The sequence below is a fragment of the Lepisma saccharinum genome, chromosome 26, assembly GCF_977018435.1.
Source record: "Lepisma saccharinum chromosome 26, izLepSacc3.1, whole genome shotgun sequence".
Classification (NCBI taxonomy): domain Eukaryota; kingdom Metazoa; phylum Arthropoda; class Insecta; order Zygentoma; family Lepismatidae; genus Lepisma; species Lepisma saccharinum.
In genome coordinates, this window is record NC_139254.1 from 25003893 (window position 1) to 25025769 (window position 21877).

The 21877-nt window shown below is 36.4% G+C and overlaps 1 protein-coding gene across 1 annotated transcript in view; it reads right to left on the reverse strand.

Annotated features, from left to right (window-relative positions):
- Positions 1-2355: 2355 nt before the first annotated feature.
- LOC145979756 (phospholipid-transporting ATPase ABCA3-like) overlaps positions 2356-21877 on the reverse strand; it is a 148258-nt gene continuing 128736 nt past the window's right edge. Inside the window, exons 23-26 of the mRNA XM_083112742.1 lie at positions 18011-18158; positions 15847-16057; positions 11194-11410; positions 2356-6404 (exon numbers count right to left, since the gene is read on the reverse strand). Of these exons, the coding sequence (XP_082968868.1) occupies positions 6228-6404; positions 11194-11410; positions 15847-16057; positions 18011-18158 (753 nt within the window). The 3' untranslated portion in view covers positions 2356-6227. The remainder of the gene's footprint in view (positions 6405-11193; positions 11411-15846; positions 16058-18010; positions 18159-21877) is intronic.

The window sequence follows — 21877 nt, forward strand, 5'->3', positions numbered from 1 at the left end:
ACATCTCGTAACTCCTGTCACCCATTACACAATCCCATTTCTCTCACTGTTCATTGGTGAAGCCATTTTGTGCAGAGACTTGTTCTCATTCACCTGGTCTACAGTTAGCTGATGCGGAGTTTAGTACACACTTCATGTTAGTTGCTGCTTTTTCACAACAGATTATTGTGTTTTTAGGTGTGGCGCGGTTTGGTGTCGAGGTATAGCTGGGATTACTGGAAGGAATACAATGAAGGAAGTGTCGATTGTCATGAGTCAGATTTGGTGAATTGGTCAAGAATCATGTTCTCATTTCCTATGCCAAAGAACAGTGTGTAGTTGAGAATTCAATGAAATAAATATTTAGTCCTATTGGACCAATCATTTGCTTTAATTTTTCTTGTAATTTGTGGTTAGTTGATGGTTTTTGATGCAAATTAACAGTTGTCAATATATTTGTGCAGAAATTGCTACAAATGATAACAAAGAACATTGTGAAACAAGTCAGACACCCTACCCACCATCCAAAAATTGTAAGTAATTTGCTCAAAATATTCACCAAATTGCACACATTTTCAACACTATGTACACAGCAAGATACAAGTTTCACTATGGACCTAGAAGATACAAGGTGTTATGGATATTAAGGGTGAACTCGACAAAGGTCAATTTTCTTTATTGCTGTATTGGAGCATCCCTTGGCAATGGCGATTTCTGAGCATAAATGCTGATTTACTGATTTTCATATTCTGTCATGTCAGCGGAGTTTTTCCAACTCTGCTGAAGGTCGCTGGCATGATTTGCTTTTAAGAAGCTCTTTTCCAACACTTCAGCGGGACCCCTTTTTATAACATGATTAGCTTATTTATTTATGACGTCCTGGGTTCGAGTGATGCCTACGGCATGATACGGTATACACTGAAGACTGTAGGAACTCATACAATGTGTGACAGGAGTCAGGAGTCTTCCTCACCTCTAATACTCTGAAATTTGCTTTAGAATAGGACAGACTTTTGGAAAACTGCTGATGCTCGCAACTTGTATTTTGCAAGTACACCCCTAATATCTGCAATGCCCCATATAAACAATGATTGATACTTTTGGAAACTGACAGACATACACTCTTACGAACCATTGAAGTGTGAGAAGGAGGAAGGATGATGGTTAAATGGAAACAGTGGTCCAAGTGAACCACTCCCCGCTTCCCCCTCACTGATGTTGTAGTGAATTGTCCTCTACTAATGCCAAAATAAAAGGCTAAAGTCCGAAAACTGGCAGTGTTAGTTATTCCTATCTAACAATCATAAAGACAAGTGAATTTAAATGACAAAAATACAAAATACAACTTAGATGAACATCATATGTATGTGTGTGTGTGTGTATGTGTGTGTGTGAGTGTAAATGCCTAAAACATGGGGTTAACTTGGGGACTAATTTTGAGGTAGAAGAATCAAACTTGCGGCTTAACTTTGGGGGGAAGAGACTCAAAGCTTTTCATCTCATAAAAATAATAATATCTAGAATTATTTGCTAAATAACTGTGACATTTGCAAAATCACAAATATTACCCTTTATTACTTTGCTCGTCAGGTACCTGAACTTGGAAATTTCAATAAACCTGAAAATTTTCCCACAAAGTTATGCCTATGACTAAAACAAATTCTTTAAATTTATATTGTTCAGGTGAATCTAACAGGGATGAAAGAAGGTTACAAACAAATATACTATTTTCATTCCAGGTAAGAAATAAAATTGCTGACCTTAGCAAAATTATAGTTTTTACTTCCTGTTGTTCTTTAAAATACAGTATTATTACATTACAATTATTTACATTAAAAACAGGAAAGACAAAACACACCATTCTTTGAGTGTAGGCAATACTGGATTTTCCATAACAATAAATTGGACACAAATGCATACAACAAAAGTGTGTGTGTATAGTCATACAGTACTTGTAAGACCATTTTACACTGAAAACTCTAATAAATCAACAAGAACAAGTCAAGATGGTTTTAGGTAAAAACAAAAAAGGAAATATAAACATGATAAGACATAAACAAGGAAACACACAAAAATTTACACATTAATTCTTAGAGAAGATCGGAAAATACTATCAGGAGCAAAATGTCTATGTTTGTGCGTAGTTTATTATAGAACTGGGGCAGCCTGTGGGACAGGGAGTGTTGTATAAGGGAAAGCCAAGCGGTAGAGTTGTGGAACAATTGAGTGATACGGGTCGATTGAGAGGGAACTCTGAAATTGAATTCTGTAAGTAGAAATTCAGATCTTACTTTTCCATTGATGACTTTATAGAAAAAATTCATATCGGCCATATTGCGTCGGGTCTGCAGTATCTGAATGTTCAAAGTAGTCAGGTTTCTGAATATGCTGCAGAGAAGGCATGACAAACAATGGCAGTAAAGAAGCTGAGAACGAAATCCATGCTAGAAAGATTCATATTGGAAGCCATGGCCCAGAGTGGAGAGCAGTATTCAAAAATCGGAGAAATGAATGACTTGAAAATAGGCTAAGAGAAGTTGGAGTATCAAATTCAGTGAATCTGTAGAGGAGGCCTACGAGGCGCATTGCACTTTTAGTTGTAGCTGCAATGTGTTCCTTAAAGTTCAGTTCTTCATCTATGATAACACCTAGATCTTTTCGGGTCACAATATAATTGTTTTCAAGAACATAGTGAGAATGTATTGTTCTTTTTTAAAGAGACTGTGAGGGAGGAACATGTCTGCAGGTTAAGTTGTAGATTCCACTGCTTACACCATGTGACTAGTTCGGAAAGAGCATTCTGGAGAATCACAGCATCTTGGGTGGTCGAGAGATTTCTTTCAAAAGTTTACAGTCATCAGCAAACATGAGTATATTGACAGGAAGTGAGGAAAGTCTTTGAGAGATTGTCCATGTATAGGATGAACAAGAGAGGGCCCAAGATGCTCCCTTGTGGCACCCCATACAAGACAGGAAGAAAATCAGAACAGGCACCTGAAAGGTTGACACGCTGTGTCCGTGAGTGTAGATAATCCTGGATTAAGGAGAGAAATTTGCTATGTAGGCTAAGAGAGCAGATCAACAGTAAACTCAATAACCCACACCTGTATGGAACCAAGCAAGATAAATGTAAGTGAACATGTGTCCATTGTGGCTTGTGGATTACCCACATGTTCCTGCATGTTTCTGCCAATTACCAGCTACAGAATGACAGTCATTTACGATTATGCAAGAACTGGAACCAGTGTTAACTCAATTTCGAGCAGTGGGTTAGGTTTTGCTTCTGAGCCACTAAGTCAGCTACTCAACATCACTGCAATGTTTAAATTTTACTGTATCAATTCACAATTTGTTGAATACTAAATACTGATTGTTAATGCAAGTAACGTTATATTTACTGGCACTGTTCAGGAAATTCTTTTATTTATAAGAGTTATTCATGCATCTTGTCTCAATTTTCTTCCTCTCTCTGTCTCTCATTCTCTCTCTCTCTCTCTCTCTCTCTCTCTCTCTCTCTCTCTCTCTCTCTCTCTCTCTCTCTCTCATTCTCTATTTTATCTCTTTCTCTCTGTAATAAACACACAGTTTGAAAATAAACTTAAAAAACAATATGTAGAAAAATACATTATGTCATCTGACAGTGAATTCTTTATGGATAAAGCACACAAATAAAGTTTCTATGTAAGTACAGGAATAAAAATATGATACATTCTACACATAATCTTCCTTCTAGTCTTGTCCTTACATTTTTTGTCATTATTTTTATATTTGACTTCTTGCTTGTACAATAATTCAACACACACACACACACACTGCAATTATAAACTGGTCCTTAACATTAACTCACTCTTGATTTCAACGTAATTATTTTAAACCTTGTGCCAAGATACCATATTTATGCGTGTATAATGCACGTGCGTGCGTAAGGCGCACCCTAGTTTTTGATGGGGGAAAGTGACAAAAAAATTTATCTCTTGTATAATGCACAGTATAATCCAGGTTCAAGAAATGGATTTCTTAGTTGTAGGTCATAAGATGTTGCAATGCCAATCAAAAGCTGATGACATCATACCTATTCAATGAGTCACCTGTTGCTTTGTGGACCAAGAGAAGAATATCCTCTTGTGTAAACAGTAAGTGTCCAACCAAAGCCACCTCCCCATCTCCCTCCACTGTGTTTAGCATCCCAAAGCTTTTACTCTTTAACCACCTTATTTATTCTGTAATAGTAGAAAGCGAGATCAAATTTATGTTATGGATTTGCAATACTCACGAAGTTATTTTCTGTTATTTATCACCCAACAAATACTGCTGATACACATCCCATGTGATGGGAGGTACATGCTCAAAGTCTGCCAGAACAGCACTGTTTTTTTTGTGTCGCAGTACATTATATTACAAAGTGAAAAATCATTGAAAATGGCCTTTAAATAAACTTTTATGCGTGGTTTTGCTCATTTTCTCTTTACTTTTTCTAAAAACAAAACAACTTCAAAATATATACCTTTTCCATGACTGACGTAACATTTATAACAGGCCCATACAGGACCGTCAAACTAGCAGTTAGCAGAATAAGATTTCTTTCATTATGGCATTTACACAATCCATATTATTTGGCCAATAATACATTTTAATTGTTATTTTCTTTCTCCTTATCTTTTCTTTCATCCAAAGTACCACAAAAATCAGAACGTTCCTTCATTTTGTGCGAGTTTGTTTCAACTGCATTCATATTAGTGTCACCATCTTGAAAGGAATACTGTTGACATATTCAGAAACTACAGAATTCAAGCTTTACAACAATATATAACATGATAAGGTTTCGTAAACATGAAAAAAAAAATCCATGCACAATACGCACCACAGTTTTTGGGTGCAAAAATTTGGGGAAAAAGTGCTCATTATACATGAGTAAATATGGTATTCACTATCGTTTTGTTATGGTTATGTTTGAATATTATTTGCTTAGAAATCTAGACTTGGACTAGCATAAGACATGGAATAGAGATCTTAAATGAGGATAAATTGACTAAATATTTAATGATCTCATAGTTCGTCAAATATGTGCTTACTACCCCTTAAGACATTGTCAAGAGACCAAAGAGATACAAAAAGAAGACAGACATGGCAGGAATGATAAATGAATATTCCCATATGCTAACAATGTTGCCAGTGCAGTGCTGGATCTACAAAATTTGGGCCCTATGTACAATACACACACTTGTGAAAGGACATGTCAAAACTTTTGCTGTTATTCAGTTTCTTCAATGTGTGTGTGCATGTGTGTGTGTATACATACATATATATATACGTATGGTAGAATCTCGTCGTAGATGTCCAGAAAGGAGGGGGGGCTAGGGGTGGGTTGCAAGGTCCCCTGAAAAATTAATGTCCACCTAAAAATTATACATTTCCCACATAATTTTATATCAGTTACAGTAATTTGTTAATTATTATAAGGGCGATGAAGGAACATGATAATTTCAGACTGAAGCTGTGTTTTTTGAGGAAGCATCACTATTATGGTGAAAAATATGCCTGTTTTGGCCCCCCTGGAAAAAATCCTGTGGACTTCCATGTACTTCTAGTTCCACACCACAGATCTAGGGAAGAAACACTTGCGTGGTTAGAAAGAAATTAATGTTTAGTTTCTGGTATGGACATAAGTTATTAGGTGGAAACTACTGCATTTTAACCAACTTAAAGTGAACAACAAATCCTTTCACCTTACAATGTTTTGATGGTATTTTAGTTGGTAGTGATGGACAAATTACTGTGTTTATTGTTTTACATACACATATTTGATTATGTAAAAGACATGGCAAGCCCCCTCCCTCTTAAACTGCATGGTTTCCCACTTTCTAGATCCGGCACTATGTCAGTTGTAAACACAGTGTTGCTGGTATTCCTTCAAATAACAATGGAAGTTTTCCATAGCAATTTGATTAGAATGGAAGCAGTAATAGGAATTGGTCGTTAAATAAATATAGTTTATTAAATTAAAACCTTATATAAAATAATTTGTGCTGTGTTGCATAAAAACCTATCATTAACAACCATGTGAATAGTGACTGTGAGTCACTAAGATAAATAGGTAAATTAAACATTTTTACAAGCAAAGTGAAAATATTGAATACAAAAATTGAGAGTGAAATATGCTCACAAAGAGGATATACACTGGACAGAATTCTAAAATGTTCCATTGCATGATATATCACAGATTTGCTTTAACATCCTGTTCACTAAATCTATTTCTGGTCTTGGATCTTCTGTTTCCGTGCAAATGATAGGAACACTTGCTCCAATGTTGTCTGGCTTATGGTGTAGTCTTCTATTATGGGGAATGTCTTTTTCACACTTTCCATTGTAGAAAACATCTTCCCCCATGAGAAGGATTGATCAGTTATGTGATAATGCAACAAACCCTGGAAAGAAAATAGTTGTATTACTGTTTGTTATATTTAAGAGTTAAATAAATAATTTTAATATTTTTTCATTAGTACAGTCTTAACACTATTACCAACTCTCAAACTAAAGTAGACAGTCATTTGTTTAGTCCTCTCACTGTCACCACAGAAAATATTTTCCTCTTTGCTTGTGCCCGTGTGTTGCCATATTTGCAACTCCCTTCCCTTTCTTCATCATCAAAAGATTCAACTTTAGATATTACATCTCTGCTTGCATTGTGTATGGTTTTCTCCTTTATGGTGCCATAAACAATCGCACTGAACAAATATGACAATGATGGGGCAGGATTGCATGACAAGCAGCTGATTGCACCACCCATTGCCACTTTGCTTACTTAGGGTTGACAGGCCATGACAGAGTCACGTTTTTTTCTCTTCTTGGTTGAGTTATACAATTTTTTTAAATACTTCCTGGTTCTTTGTGTGGCTTTATTATAACTGTTCTAGGAAAAAATCCAATGCTATCTCAGGTCAGATGTGAATGTGGAGGAGATGTGAATGGACTATGATTCTAGGAATAAAACCAATTTAATACAATTCCAAATGCTTGAAGATTCTGGCTTGATTATCTCAAGAAAGAGTTTTCTTAATTTTTTTTCCAGAATTGTCTCTGCATTTCATTCTTTCGAGCTTTGAATAAGTATTTGAAAATTAGTTGCTGATTTCAGTTTTTGAACTTTCATTAATCCAACATGCCAGAAGTTTCAAGGGAGTGGAGGTTGAACCTTTAACCCTTTCCAGACAGGACTTAGAATATCAAGTGTTACTGAGGAAAAAAATTGCTGTTTTTTTAAAAAAAATCATAGAAAATATGTTATGCATGTTATTATTTAACATTTTCCCCTTAAAATCTACAATTCTTTTTTCCACAGATATATGTTACATTTTATATAAATTTTCTCACATTCATGACTTTTTTCTGTAACAATTTTTTGAAAGGAAAGAAAAAAGTATACAATTGCATAATGTTAGTGAAAACATATTTTGGATAAATAATAAAAATCATAATATTTATTCATCCGTTGACAAATTTTGCATGGGTATGGAGTTCGTCAGACATGAAAATATAATATAAGCTAAGGTATACAGGCTTTACAGTATAAGAACAAAAATTTTTACATGCTTCACATGTGATAATGAAGTATACATAAATTGTACATTATATTCACAATCTTAAAAACAATGATAAACATATATACTTGCAGAATATATATAATACATTACATACCCATACCCATATATATAACGTATATGCATGATTTTTTAAAAATTAGAGATACATTATTGCTTCTATGACAGTATTGAATTTCTTTGTATACTTGATCCATGCACCCAGTCTAACTTAAAGTTCAATAATGTCATGCAGAGCTCTGTTTGTGAGGTATTATTTGATTAGCTGCATTTTTTCTTTAAGGGAGTGGTATCTTTTAGCCAAGAGGGAAGGTTGTTGTGGAATTTTTAAATTGCAGAATGTTGTGATCTATCTGTCAGAGTTAATCTGTTAGTTTGGATATGGAAGTTTTGCCTTTGTCGTGTATTATGTCCATGAATTTCTTCATTTCTAAATTGTGTTTTGTCATTAAGTACATATACAGTATGTAACATTCTTCTTCATACACACGGATTTTCAAAGAAAATGCTTTAATATCTGAAAGGAAATACACTCTTTTGAAATTGTTTCTTTACAATTCAATAACTAAAATCATTAGGAACATAAAATCTTACCCAAATTCTGTATAACCAATGACAATAATAAATTAAATGAAACTGAAAGAGAAACATGCCATTTTTTGTACAACTTTTCTATTTGTACACTTAATAATATAGAAGCAAAAAATATATTCAGAGCAAATTTACTGACAGTTCTAATACTTTGATGGGTATCCTTTGGCTTTAATTACTGCTTGACACCTGTTCTTCATAGAATTAACCAGTTTCCGACATGTTTCAGTGCTTATTTTATTCCACTCGGCTTGCACAACAGTTTTCAACTCTTGTTTGAACTTGACGCCTGCTTTATGCACTAGCCTCTTCAAAATTGCCCATAAATGCTCAATGGGATTTAAGTCTGGACTTTGAGCTCCATTTTTTAGGCACACTGCATTACATTGTTCTTCAATATGTCCGAATAGACATATGCATCCATGATACCATCAATAAACTGGATGGTACCAACACCTTTGGACGACATACAGCCCCAAATCATTAATGACCCACCACCGTGTTTAACTGTTGGAACTGTGTTAATGTGATTATTGTCTTTATTTGATTTTCTCCAGACCCTATTTATCCCATCTGACCCGTATATATTAATCTTGGACTCGTCAGACCATATGACACTATCCCAAAATTCCTGGTCCTTGTGGATGTTCTCTTTCGCGAATGAAAGTCTCTTCCTGCGATTCATCTTATTTACATAAGGCCTCTTTCGTGGTATTCTGCCATGATATCCATGCTTCCACAAGGCACGTCGGACAGTTTGATCGGACATCATCTTGCCAGCAACATTTTCTACTAACGGTCGTAACTGAGGAACACTTAGTCGGGAGGTTTTCTCGCACTCTTTTTAAAATAAAGCTTCATCACGTTTATTCAACCGTCTCTTTTTTGGTTTTCTCGGCACATTCTGTGTTGAACCTTCCTCTCTAAATTTGTTTACTATGTATTGAACTGTGGAGCATGATTTATTGACAGTTTGTCCAATTTTTCTTAACGAATAACCTCTAAGGGCCAAATTTATAATAACATCCTTCAGATCGGAACTAATATCCTACACCTTGCCCATTTCGAACACGCTGATAGATAGACGATAGGCCTACAACAATACCTACGCCAGCATTCCCCTTTACGGGGAGCGCGCCTGCATGTTCAAACTTGTTAGGAAGTTGCAAACTGCACGAAATCGCCCGAATAGAGGTGGCGCTGAATGCGAGGAAGATTGAAACTCTTGCCTGTACGAATAACAATGTTGCATGAAACAGCGTGTTTTTCTCTTTTCACACAAGTTATATGCTCTGCTTATACACTTTGAACATACATTTTTATTGGCATTTGTTGGTGAAACCTTCATTAACATTAATTTCCAGGTACATATGAAAATGATTATATTTACTAGTAGATATGATATTTTTTCCTCGGAAATTCTATGTGTACGAATAACAATGTTACATACTGTATAATAGATTTATAAACATACAGTGAGTATAAAGTCATAATTTTGTTTTTGCGAAAGGCAATTCTGCATGTCAATCTGGATGGTGCTGTATTTTGCATATAAGTCTAACAGCCCTTTTCTGTAGTGTGAACACTATTTTTGTATGTACGTGAGCTGCTAATCCCCAAGCTGTAATACAGTATTCTAAGTGAGAATAAATAGGACCATAATAAAGATTCATATTGATTTTCTTGATATTATATTGTGAAAGGATTTTCAATAGATAAAGATTTTTGGTGAGTTTATCACAAATATAATTTAATTTATCATCAATGATCAATCCTAGAAATTTTACATGGGTAGCATAGTCTAGTTCATTTTCATCTAATTAAACCGTCAAGTCATCAAAGTTCTTCTTGTTGCCAGGGTTAAAAATCATGAAATTTGTTTTTTGATGGTTCACATTTAGGCTATTAGTGTTTAAGTACTGGCTGAAAGGACCCGACGCCTAAGTGGGCATAAGGGAAAAGAAGAAGAAGAAGTGTTTAAGTACTGGGTTATTTGATTAATGGAGATGTAAGTTTGGATCTCTAATTGTTCTTTTGTTTTTGCCCTAATTATTATATTAGTGTCATCTGCATAGGTGATAGTTTGAGTCATGTTGTTCTTCGGTATGTCATTAATGCAAAGGATATATAATAATGGACAAAGTATAGATCCTTGAGGGACACCTACTTTTGACTATATGAAGCTGGTGTAAAATGTTTTGATAGAGGAATTATCTATGTGGTCAATTTGAGTGCTTTGTATTCGATCAGAGAGAAATGACTTAATTATGTTACATATGCCACCTCGGATACCTAAACTATATAGTTTATGCATAAGTGTGTTGTGGTTGAGAGAGTCAAATGCTTTGGACAGGACTAGAAATACTGTGCTTGGAATTTCATTGTCCTCCAAGGCTTCAGTGATTATTTTTACAAATTGTACAGTTGCAGAATTCGTTGATTTGTCTTTTTGAAAACCATGCCGATATTCATTTATAATATTAAATTTGGAGCAAAAATCATGAATTTTATTGGAGATTATTTTTTCGAGAATTTTGGAGAAGGGTGCAGTAATTGCTGTTGGTCTGTAAAATTAATACCTGAAAATAATGTACAAAGTTTCTATTAGGATCAAAATCATCACTAACTGCAAAATCTGAAGAGGAATCATCATAAGAAATTTCCACAATGATGATATGAATTGCTATTCTCAAGAGTATCAACAAAGGTGCAACTTAATTTGACACGAGCACAAGTAAAATTCAGCAATGAAGAAAATGTGATATCTAGGGGTTGGAATTTAAAACAGGTGGTTACAACCCAAGTGCATAAGACACGTGGTGCGATTATAGCTCATCGTTCATTCACAATGCAATTTTGTAGTGAATGACAGGCTTAGCCTATTGCATGTGTTATTGGACAGTACATGAATGATGGGTTATGCCTATCGCTCATCTGACCATATAAGAGTTAATAAATATTACAAATAATATTTGAATAACACAAGTGACAAAATCAAGTTGGTTGCAAGGTATAAATAAAATACCTGGTGCTCATCCTTCAGTATGCATGGTGAGAATGCTTTTTCCACTGTGTGCTTCACTGTCTCGACATCTCTGCTGTCACTGGCTGCATTCAGTTTAATGAGAATAGTGAAACCTTGTCCGTACTTGTTCTTCAGGTACTGGATGCTGCCGAAACACATGAACTGGCCATTCACCATGATTGCCAAAACATTGCAGAGAGCCTCGCATTCTTCCATACTACAAAAAAGAAATATTAAGCATTCCTGAAAATATGCACTAATATAAGAACAGAATTAACACATGCAATCAAACATCCTGTACATAACTTTTTTCTGGTAGATTACATTGAAAGAACTACAGGAAGCACAAACCTTTCACTAATAATATACAGGGTGATTATAAAGTCTCAAGTCATTTTTGAGAAGAAGAGGCTTAATATTAGAACAAATTTATTGAATGGATTCCCAAGTATATGGTAAGAGATAATCAACATTGAAAGAAAAATATCGGACATAAGTGGTGTACAGGAGAATATCCATGAAAGTGTCACCTCACCGTACTTCCACATGAGCACCCTGTATGTCTAAATGTGAATCCCATTGATTAAACAATTTCACCAAACACCTTTGATGCCATTGCGATGTCATGTTAAGGACAGTATGCTGGATACGTTGATGTAGGTGTTGAAGAGAGGCGATCTTCACCCTGTACACCTGTGACTTGATGTAACCCCATGCAAAAGTGTCAAGAGGTGTGACATCTGGAGATCATGCCCATATGCGTTGTGATCCCCTACCAAAACGTGGAAACGTAGCATCCAAGTACGCATGAACAGTGAGGTGAGGCTCCATCCTGGTAGAAAACCACTATTTTCAAGATGCTTGTGGTTGTGATTGTGGTTGAAGGAACAATTGCAGCATATCGAGATACCAGTGGCGGTCCTTCCATGGAACAGAGGGAACAGGCTGTTCCTTCCTACTTTTTGCCCTTTTTAGCTATTTAAATTATCTATATTAACATAATAAGAACACTTCTTCTCCTGAAATCAAAGTTTCCAAAATTGACGACATTTGTTTACTTCACTTACCCTCGTCGCATTGACAGCCTGAATCTTCTTTCCACCCTCTACGACCTGATGCCGAGTATTTCCGATGATGCACAAAGGTAAATGATCCCCCATGGAAGCTGAACTTCCATGCTGTTCCCTCAGAGAGACATGAAGCATTCGCTTTTCTTCAAGTTTTTGCTATGCGTTGAAGTTTAATTACATCATAGTGATACTTTTGAGTGCAGTAAGTCTATAATTTCCTAATCTCATTGCGAACTAGCATCTAACATTCATAATGAACTGGAAAAATCTTACAGTCTAAGCGCCTGCTAAATTCTTTAAGTTACCTTGGTTAAATGCTGTGAAATAGCTTCTGAGGGGACATCTCCAGCCCACTTGTTCCACCAGCCTCAAGACCGAAGTTTCAATGCACGCAGTGGCAGGACAAGAAAGAGAGTGTTGTGTGATTGAGCGGTTGATGATGAAAGCGTTTAGTTCATTGAACTTTGCAATAAATACAGGAAACCAACATCTTTCCTAACTGAATTAAAAACTAAGACGATATCGTACACAATGCATTTTCAAACGAGTTACTAAAACTCTGTAAAATGAATAACTGGATATTCTTCCAGTGGCAAATTATATTGTTGTTCTTGTGTGTTCCTGAGAAGGGAGTTTGGAACAGTTCGGGTTTTGTCACGTTAACAACTTCTACAAATCTAGCGTACGTCATGAAAAAACTCAGCCATCTGCATGCCATTATTGCATTAAGGATGTTTGAATTACAAAAATACTCAACTTTATGGAGAAAAAGAAGAAAAGAAAAACGTCAACTTAATCTACAAATAAAGAGATGAAAAAAGTTTCGACGAAACATTATTTTCTTTCTCTCATCACTCATAAATTGCTTTTTTGTTGTGCATCAACAATTTTGTTTCTAATGTTCTCTTTATATTATATCATATTTGCTTTAAAATTATTATTGTCATATAATGTTAGGTGCCTCATGTATGTCACTTCTGACAATTTGTAATATACCCACTTTTCACCACTTTTGCCCCCGCACTATGCTAAACCTTATCTACAAAGGGAAATATACTGTCTTTGTCCCCCCCTCCAGTTTTGGAACCCAATTGCCGCCACTGAATATATGTATCATATATTTATTTTGGTTTGTTTCAATAAGGGTTGAATTTTACTTGGTCTACTGTATTGTATTGAGACATGTGGGGGGGGGGGAGTGCAGGTGACCTGTTCCCCTGCCTGATTTAACATTGCACGCTACTGTGAGATACACATTACCTGTCACTGTGTGTTCTGCAAAGGAAATCAGGCTGTATACCTTGAACTTTGTGATACCCAATCACACACTGACTTTGGAGGTGTTTTGTTCCCATGGTGGTACATCATGTGGCTGTTCATTGGCCCACAATCTCCAGTTGTGTCGGTTGACAGTTCCATATGTGTGAAATGTGGCCTCATCACTAAACAACACGTGTTCAATCAAATCTTCCTCCTCCACTGCCTCTAACACGTCTGCACACATTGTTTCACGACCAGAATAGTCCTCCATTTGTAACATGTGCTCTAGACCTGAAGTCGGTATGACCGTTTTTTCAGGATGTAATCAAGTATCTTCCACACAGTCGCTTCTGGTGACAACAGCTCCCGGCTTAGCTTTCTTGTTGATGCTCTTAGGCTTCTGGTGGTGACATCTTCTATCCCTTTGCATGGTTTTGGCTCCTCGCTGCACCTTCCTGAATGTTTAGCATTGTGCACAGTACCTGTTTGCTTCAATGTTTGAACCAGTGTCCCTGATATCAGCCCTGGTTGGAACCGGTTTGTGGAATTTCCTTTCGAACTTAGCCTGGACCTCCTTGAAGTGTAATCATATCATCATAAATCATATTGTGTTCTTGAACTTGCCAAAACAAACTCCGTTACTGCCGTACAACATTTTTGAACACATTTCGGAAAACCAGCACCTTATAGACAGTTGATCTACAATTAGTACAGAAAATTTGAAACAACAGGGTGTTTATGTAAAGGCAAATGTCCGGGAAGACCCACCCTGTCAGAGAAAAAGTGGATCGTGTCCATGCTGTTTTCCAGCGAAGTCCACAAAAGTTCATGGCAAGGGTGAGTTTGGAATTACTAATGGCACAAAAAACTGTGTGGAAAATTTTACGGAAGAGACTGAAAATGACGCTTTACAGATTGCAGATATTACAGCATCTAAAGGAAGATGACAAGGTTAGACATCGGAATTTCTGCATTGAAATGCAGGAACATAATGAAGAAGATGGCTTCATTCAGCGGATAATTTTCAGTAATGAATGAACTTTTCGCGTGCTACGTGGCTAAGTGAATACACAAAACATCTGAATGTGGAGGACTGAACATCTGAGGGTGATGGTTGAAAATGCTATGTTGAAAGTGAATGTGTTCTGTACTCAATCTTGCACAATGGTTTATGGACCGTTCTTCTTTGTAGACGACACGGTAACAGGAGTTGCATATCACTAAATGCTAATGAATTGGTTGATGCCTCAACTGCATCAGGACGGGGGAAACTTCATCTTCCAACAGGATGGAGTACCACCTCACTGGCACTGAGGTGTTAGGACTTTTCTGGATGAAATCCTTCCACAGCGCTAGATCAGTCATGCAACAAACGACAGCCACACTCTCACACCCTGGCCACCATGGAGCCCTGATCTCACACCGTGCAACTTTTTTCCTTGGAGATTTGACAAAGGCAAGGTGTATGTCCCCCCACTTCCTAATGATATAGATGGATTGAAACAACGCATCACGACAGCTGTGAAGACGTAGGTATCTTACACCGGGTTTGGGTTGAATTTGATTATCGTCTTGATGTGTGCTGTGTGGCACAAGGAGCACATATTGAACATCTGTGATTTCCAAAACAAAATTTAAAGAATTACTTTATAAAACAGTGAAAAGTCTTTCCTGATAACATAAATAGTTTTCGATTTATAAAGCACTGAAAGTGTCTACTTCTTTTGTAGTAGCCCTGTACATCGAAATGACAATAATCTCTTAGCTTAAATTGCTACATGATTTTGCAAAATGCTTATTATGTTATTCAGCAGTAACTTTAATTAATTCTTGTCAACAAAAAATCCAACTATTTTCAAAACAAATAGCCATGCACCCAGTGGAGATACATAGTAGTTTGGATCTCACATTAAACTGTAGGTCCAGTCCCAATTAGTCTTTCTGTGCATAAAGTGGACTTAAAAATAAATAAACAAACAAATAGAAATGCTGAGGAAGGTATGTAATCAAAAATATTTTTTTGGCGCTAATGAAGGGGATATCCCAGTTTGGTGCCCCACCAACAAGAAAGGCACCCTGGGCAGTCACCCAGATTGCCTGGCCTATAAGCCACCATGATAAGACATCTGGGAGCAGGGTGCCAACACCCTCACTTAGAAAACACAATTTCAGTGGTAAAAGCTTAACGAAGTAAGCACATTAATATATATAACTCCCACTAGTGTTCACCAGCAATAGCTGGCAAAGAACAAATTACTGTAAGCACAACAATAATAGCAAAGATTTACATAGAGGTACAGAGGTGTGAAAGGAGTTAGGTTACCTGTGAGAGGTTAGTACAATGGCCTGTCCTGTTTTTTGGCTTTTCTGAAGAACACCCCAGAGATTCCTTCGTGCCACAGGATCCACCCCACTGGTTGGCTCATCAAGAAATATGATCGGCAAGTCTCCTATGAGAGCCATGGCTGTGCTCAGCTTCCTCTTGTTGCCACCACTGTATGTGCCACACTGTCTGTCGGCATACTCGTTCAAATCTAAAAATGAATATGAAAGATGCACTTTTACACAATGCAACACTTATTCTTACTGAAAGTACACATAACTACAGCTATACAAGGTGTTCAATCCTAGAGGGAATTGGTGGAATTTCCCCCCAAACCAACAATCTTGCACAAAAAAAATCTCCCCTCTAAAACCATCACAGCATGAAGCATGGACGTTCACAGGATTTTTTCCAGGGAGGGGCAAGCATGGTATTTTTTTTCCAATGGGGGTAATGGAGGCATATTTTCCCCCATAATAGTGATGTCCCCTCAAAAAATACACTTTGTCTGAAATTATAATTTTCCTTCAACACACTTATAACAATTAACATAAATAACTGACTGAAATGAAATTGTGTGATATATAATTTTTAGGTAGACATTCATTTTCCAGGGGGAAGGCATGTCCCCCTTTCCCCCCTCTTCTGGACATCAATGGAAGTACTGCAGTCAGAGTAACACGAATGAAAGACAAACATAAGAATGAAAATCTCATTGCTCAATATTAATAGAAAACAAAAATTAAATGAAAAAACAATTCTTATTAACACCATCTGACATACTTTGTAATTTACTAGCATGATATCCCTGATGTACCAGTGGTATTGGAAAGTATTGGTTGGAATTTATTTAGGGTAATGGCTGATACTTTTCTGGCATTTTGGTCTTACAGGGGGTCTGAAAAAATGACCCGTGGAAGTTTTTGAGTATAATTATCCTGGAAATTATGCAAAATTTGAAGCTGCTTCTTATTTTGCACCAGTTTTGTGTGAAAAAATGCATTCTGTGACATAACAAATATTTTAACATTGTGGTTGAATTCTTGAATATTTCAAAGTATAACTCTTGGTAAGTTGATGAATATAATTGGTTCAAGCATTGTTCTTCAGCATCATGAAACATAATTTTCTTTACCTGTTATATTTAATATTGTTACAATTAATTATACTCTTCCCCTCTCCCCTTACACACACACACATATATATATACACACATATACATATAATAGTGCATGTACATTAAGAGTCAGTAGGGTGTCTGCCATGCGGGAGATCCAGGTTCAATTCCCAGGTTGGGTGAGCAAAGGTCGGAATTATTCTGGCCTTGACCTTGCAGCTGCAGCATGGTGATGATCACATCAGCTCCAAAATGGCAGAGATCGAGAATATGTTAGGGCCCACCGCTACATCCCCTAAATGTGCCTTCATGGCATGGTGCTATAAGCATCGGGAACCTTACCTTTTACCTTACATTAAGAGCCAGCCTCCTCCCCCACCATTTTTTTAAATGATATTGCACCCTGCTGCTACATATTACAATGCAATAAACCCTAGCAACCTTTTGTGCAATGGAGTTGGGTTGTTCACTTTCGAACATTTGTGTCCTGGTAAAGTTTCATGTTTGGTTGGGAAAATCAGCGAGAGACACAGGGCCTCCCCGATGGCGCAGTGGTAGCGTCGTCGCCTTGTAATCAAGGGGTCCCGGGTTCGATACCCGGTGGAGGCACAAGTGGTTCGGATCCCACTTTAAACTGTAGGTCCCGTCCCAATTAGCCTTACTGTGTATAAAGTGGACTTAAAACAACAAATCAAGAACAGCGAGAGACACACAACCTGTTGCAGGAAGACCAATGATTTGCCAAGACCCTTTTTCCTAGTACAACATAAAACGTCACAAGAAAAGAAAGGAAAAAAACTGCTTGTTGAACCACTGCACCCTGCTAATGCATCTCCTGACATGTTTAACAAAGTTTCCCAACACTGTTCACATTCCAGTGCCACTTTCAGTTTTAACCACAGGAGTGGTGGCACACTTGTAAGAAACTTTTGAAATGGCCCTTGTATATGACATTACATTGCCAAAAATGCTATTCCAATTACATAATACAGTCTAAGATTGGCACCGTTCATGCCAACCATGAAAACTCTCTGCTCTATAACTCACCCATTGCAGTGATCCATTTTCGCACTACATTTTCAACATCCTCTGCTGGAATTCCATGTAAGTTTGCAAACAATCTCAGCATCTCATTTCCGGTGAGAACATCTATGATGGCATCAAACTGAGGGCAGTATCCTATTTTGGATAAATACTGAAAGAAAAGAATAATATTTTACATTAGCCTTTGGGGATTGTGAAGAATCACATTTCCAAATGTTAGATCAAACCAAAATTGATGATGCATGCCAAAATATTAAACTCGAGCAAGATTTCAGCAAAAAATTATTTATTGTATTGAGAGGTTTAGTTTTTAATTTTTTTTAAGCAGATGCAAGATGTACTGATATATCTATAATTTTAAATTTCTCCTGGATCATTTATTTTTTTCTTTTGCTTTGTTTTTTGTTTTGATTTCTTATTTAAGACCCAGGTACGCTAATCGGCAATGGACCTACAGTTTAAAGAGGGATCCAAATCACTATGTGCCTCCACCAGATATCGATCCCAGGATCCCTTAATTGCAAGGCAATAACATTACCACTGTGCCATCAGGAAGGACCATTTTACTTTTGCCTGTAGATCTTTTTGTATCACAATTATCAATACAGAGTAATCAGAAATCTAAATTTTAACAGTAGCTTCACTACAGCTACTCTTCCAAAATTGTTGGAAAATTGGATCATTTATTTTTTCTTTTGCTTTGTTTTTTGTTTCGATTTTTTATTTAAGACCCCAGGTATGCTAATCGGCAATGGACCTACAGTTTAAAGAGGGATCCAAATCACTATGTGCCTCCACCAGATATCGATCCCAGGATCCCTTAATTGCAAGGCAATAACATTACCACTGTGCCATCAGGAAGGACCATTTTACTTTTGCCTGTAGATCTTTTTGTATCACCATTATCAATACAGAGTGATCAGAAATCTAAATTTTAACAGCAGCTTCACTACAGCTACTCTTCCAAAATTGTGTAGCTTCACTACAGCTACATTTACTGAAAAGTAGTTCACTCCACTACTCCTGTTTGCTACTAGCTACTTCACTACTTTTGTGATACTTTTCATTAAAAGAAAATATGAGTATTCAAAAGAAGTAGCTGTACTTACTAGAAAATAGATTGCATTATTTATTATTATAATACCCATCATTCTATCATTTTGATAGCAGTATTGCTGCTGTAACCTATTTTTACTACAGTGTTTGAGTATTATGTGTGCATATAGTATAAGTGGCAAATTAATTCAAATTTGATATCCGAGTATTACCATTAGGGTGTTACTCAAATTTGACATATTTTTCAATTAACATATTTTCATTTATGTTTTTATTTTCTTGAAGATAAATAGCCATTGGCCGGATTATATTGATGAATGCCATTTGGTTATCTGGATATCAGAATTATTCATATATCAATTAAAGAAATTACGTGGATATCTATAATCTGCAATATCAGGACATTTATCATCTAGATTATCCCTATTGCCATTATCTAGTAATAGACATGGTCTTTTAAACCTCACATACAAGTAAGCGTTATTATCGATTTTCTTTGACACTGTTGGAGGTTATAAAATTTAACTCAAAACTCCAAGAAGAAATGTAGCTGTAGCAAATTTTTTGCTACAACTACAGGAATGTTGTAGCTTCTCTACAGCTATAATTTTTAAAATATAGCACCGCCACAGATACAGCCACAAATTTTGTAACTAGATACAGTAGCATCGCTTCAAGTAGCACGCTACTTTCGATCACTGTCAATACATGTATGTGTATTTATTAACATCTGTGAAAGATGAACCACTGTACATGGTCATCAGAATGAAATAAACATAAAGCAATTCTGGTACTCCCTAAGATGTACTGAAAAAACTGCCATCTATTTGTATGATATACAGGGTGTCCAAGAAGTCTTCGTACCCCTATATTATATTACATAGTACATATTACCCCTAGATATATAACTTATTTACTACAATATATGTATATATTTATTTACATAACATGCTTGGATTTTACATTACGTTACAGTACATTGTTTGCCCCATGCATTGCCATTCACACACACAACATTGACCATTCCTCAGCATTGTATATACATTCTCACATCAACCATGGCACAACAGATGACATATGAATTTCAGCAAGCACTTCATGTGACCTTCAGAGAAAGGATGCCAACCATGGAGACAAAATCATTCCCAAGCAACTGAATACCAGCCTATTTTCAACATGGTTGCAACAGGATGCATGAAAGTAGGAGTATAGGGACTTCGTGGAGACACTGTATATGTGTATACATATTTATCTGTATTCCTTCTGTTAACATAAACAACTATTAGTTCCAGGGACTTCGAAACTTATTCAGGGAACTTATATATATATATATATATATATATATATATATATGGGAAATAGTACATATGTATGCATACATAAATATGTGTATTACATTATTACATAATTATATACTTCTACAGTCCTCTGTAGAAGTGCAAAGCATAAATAAATAAACACAAATGTATGTATGTATATATATATATAATCATATAATTATTGATACATATATTGTCATTACATAGCTATTTATGTAATGCGATAAATACATTAACCCACCACTTGATGCTCTGTTAATTTTTTTTAATGTAAGTTATTCTTTCTTTTAGCTAAACGGGGGAGATGAGGGTAGAATAAACAAATCTCAACTTTCGCAGGTACTATAACTGTGTCAAGGAAGTATCCATGTTCATCATACATTTTCAAGGGCAGGTGTAGGCTGTAGAGGAATAAATTTCCTCCACCCCTAAGACATCTTACTTCTTTTCTTCATACTGACCTCCGTGACGTAGTGGTTATCGCAGCATGCTGCAAAGCCAGGGATCCCGTGTTCGAATCTTGGCCTGGGCATAGGTGTTATTTGTGATTGTCCTTTCATCAATTTCAACATGTCATCACTCATTCTCATCTTCGCGATTAGCCAAAAGTGGCAGAAAAGCAAATTAAAATAAACTAAATCAGTCAATCAATAAATCAGTCCTTTTCATCACAAAGTGTGTGAAGACCTCAACTGCCATAAATTTAATCATTTAGGCAAAATTAGGAGTCCTGATAAAATTTACTGTGCTATTAAAGAAAACCGATATACAGGCAAATATCACGTATGGTACCGTTAGAAAAATAAATAAAGTGACAAAAATTTGATTTGAAGTCAACATTATACACAGGGGTTCAACGTAGCTAGATCTATGGAGTAGATTTTTGTAACGAACCGTTACAGGAGTAAAACTGTGGTGTTTCTTCACATGCTTCAAATTATGCAGCATTAAAAACCAAGAGCGTGAAGAAGGGATGATTGACACGGTACTTCGTCTCGTCCCTATCTGTCCTTCAACACAGAAAACAGTATATTGCTTCTATATCAGGCGACTGACATCTGTGCAGTGATCTTCCAATCCGACGTGACTTTTCCAATATTTTCGGTCATTCAAAATGCAACTATTCTCTGGACCAAAAGGGAAGGGGAGAAGGAACTGGAACTTTCAAGAATATGCTGTCTAAGGCAGGTACTCTTTTTCGTACGGCCAATGACCTTGACTGCGAGGGTTCCTAACAAGAGATTATTTCCACAAAGACTGAAGTAGCGGTCAGGATTTGCATGCAAATGAATCCTTGATCCGAAACAGCTTTGTTCCTGAATAGGCTTCCTTCTGAAGCCCTTGAGGAGTTACGAGCATCTTCCACCAAGAGTCTTATTTTATCTTCCTCACATTTTGAAAAATAATTTGCACAGTTGGGAGTGAAATGCCAACTTTTCGGAGTCATGGTGGTCTAGTCTGACTGCCACGCAGGAGGCCCGGGTTCGATTCCCGA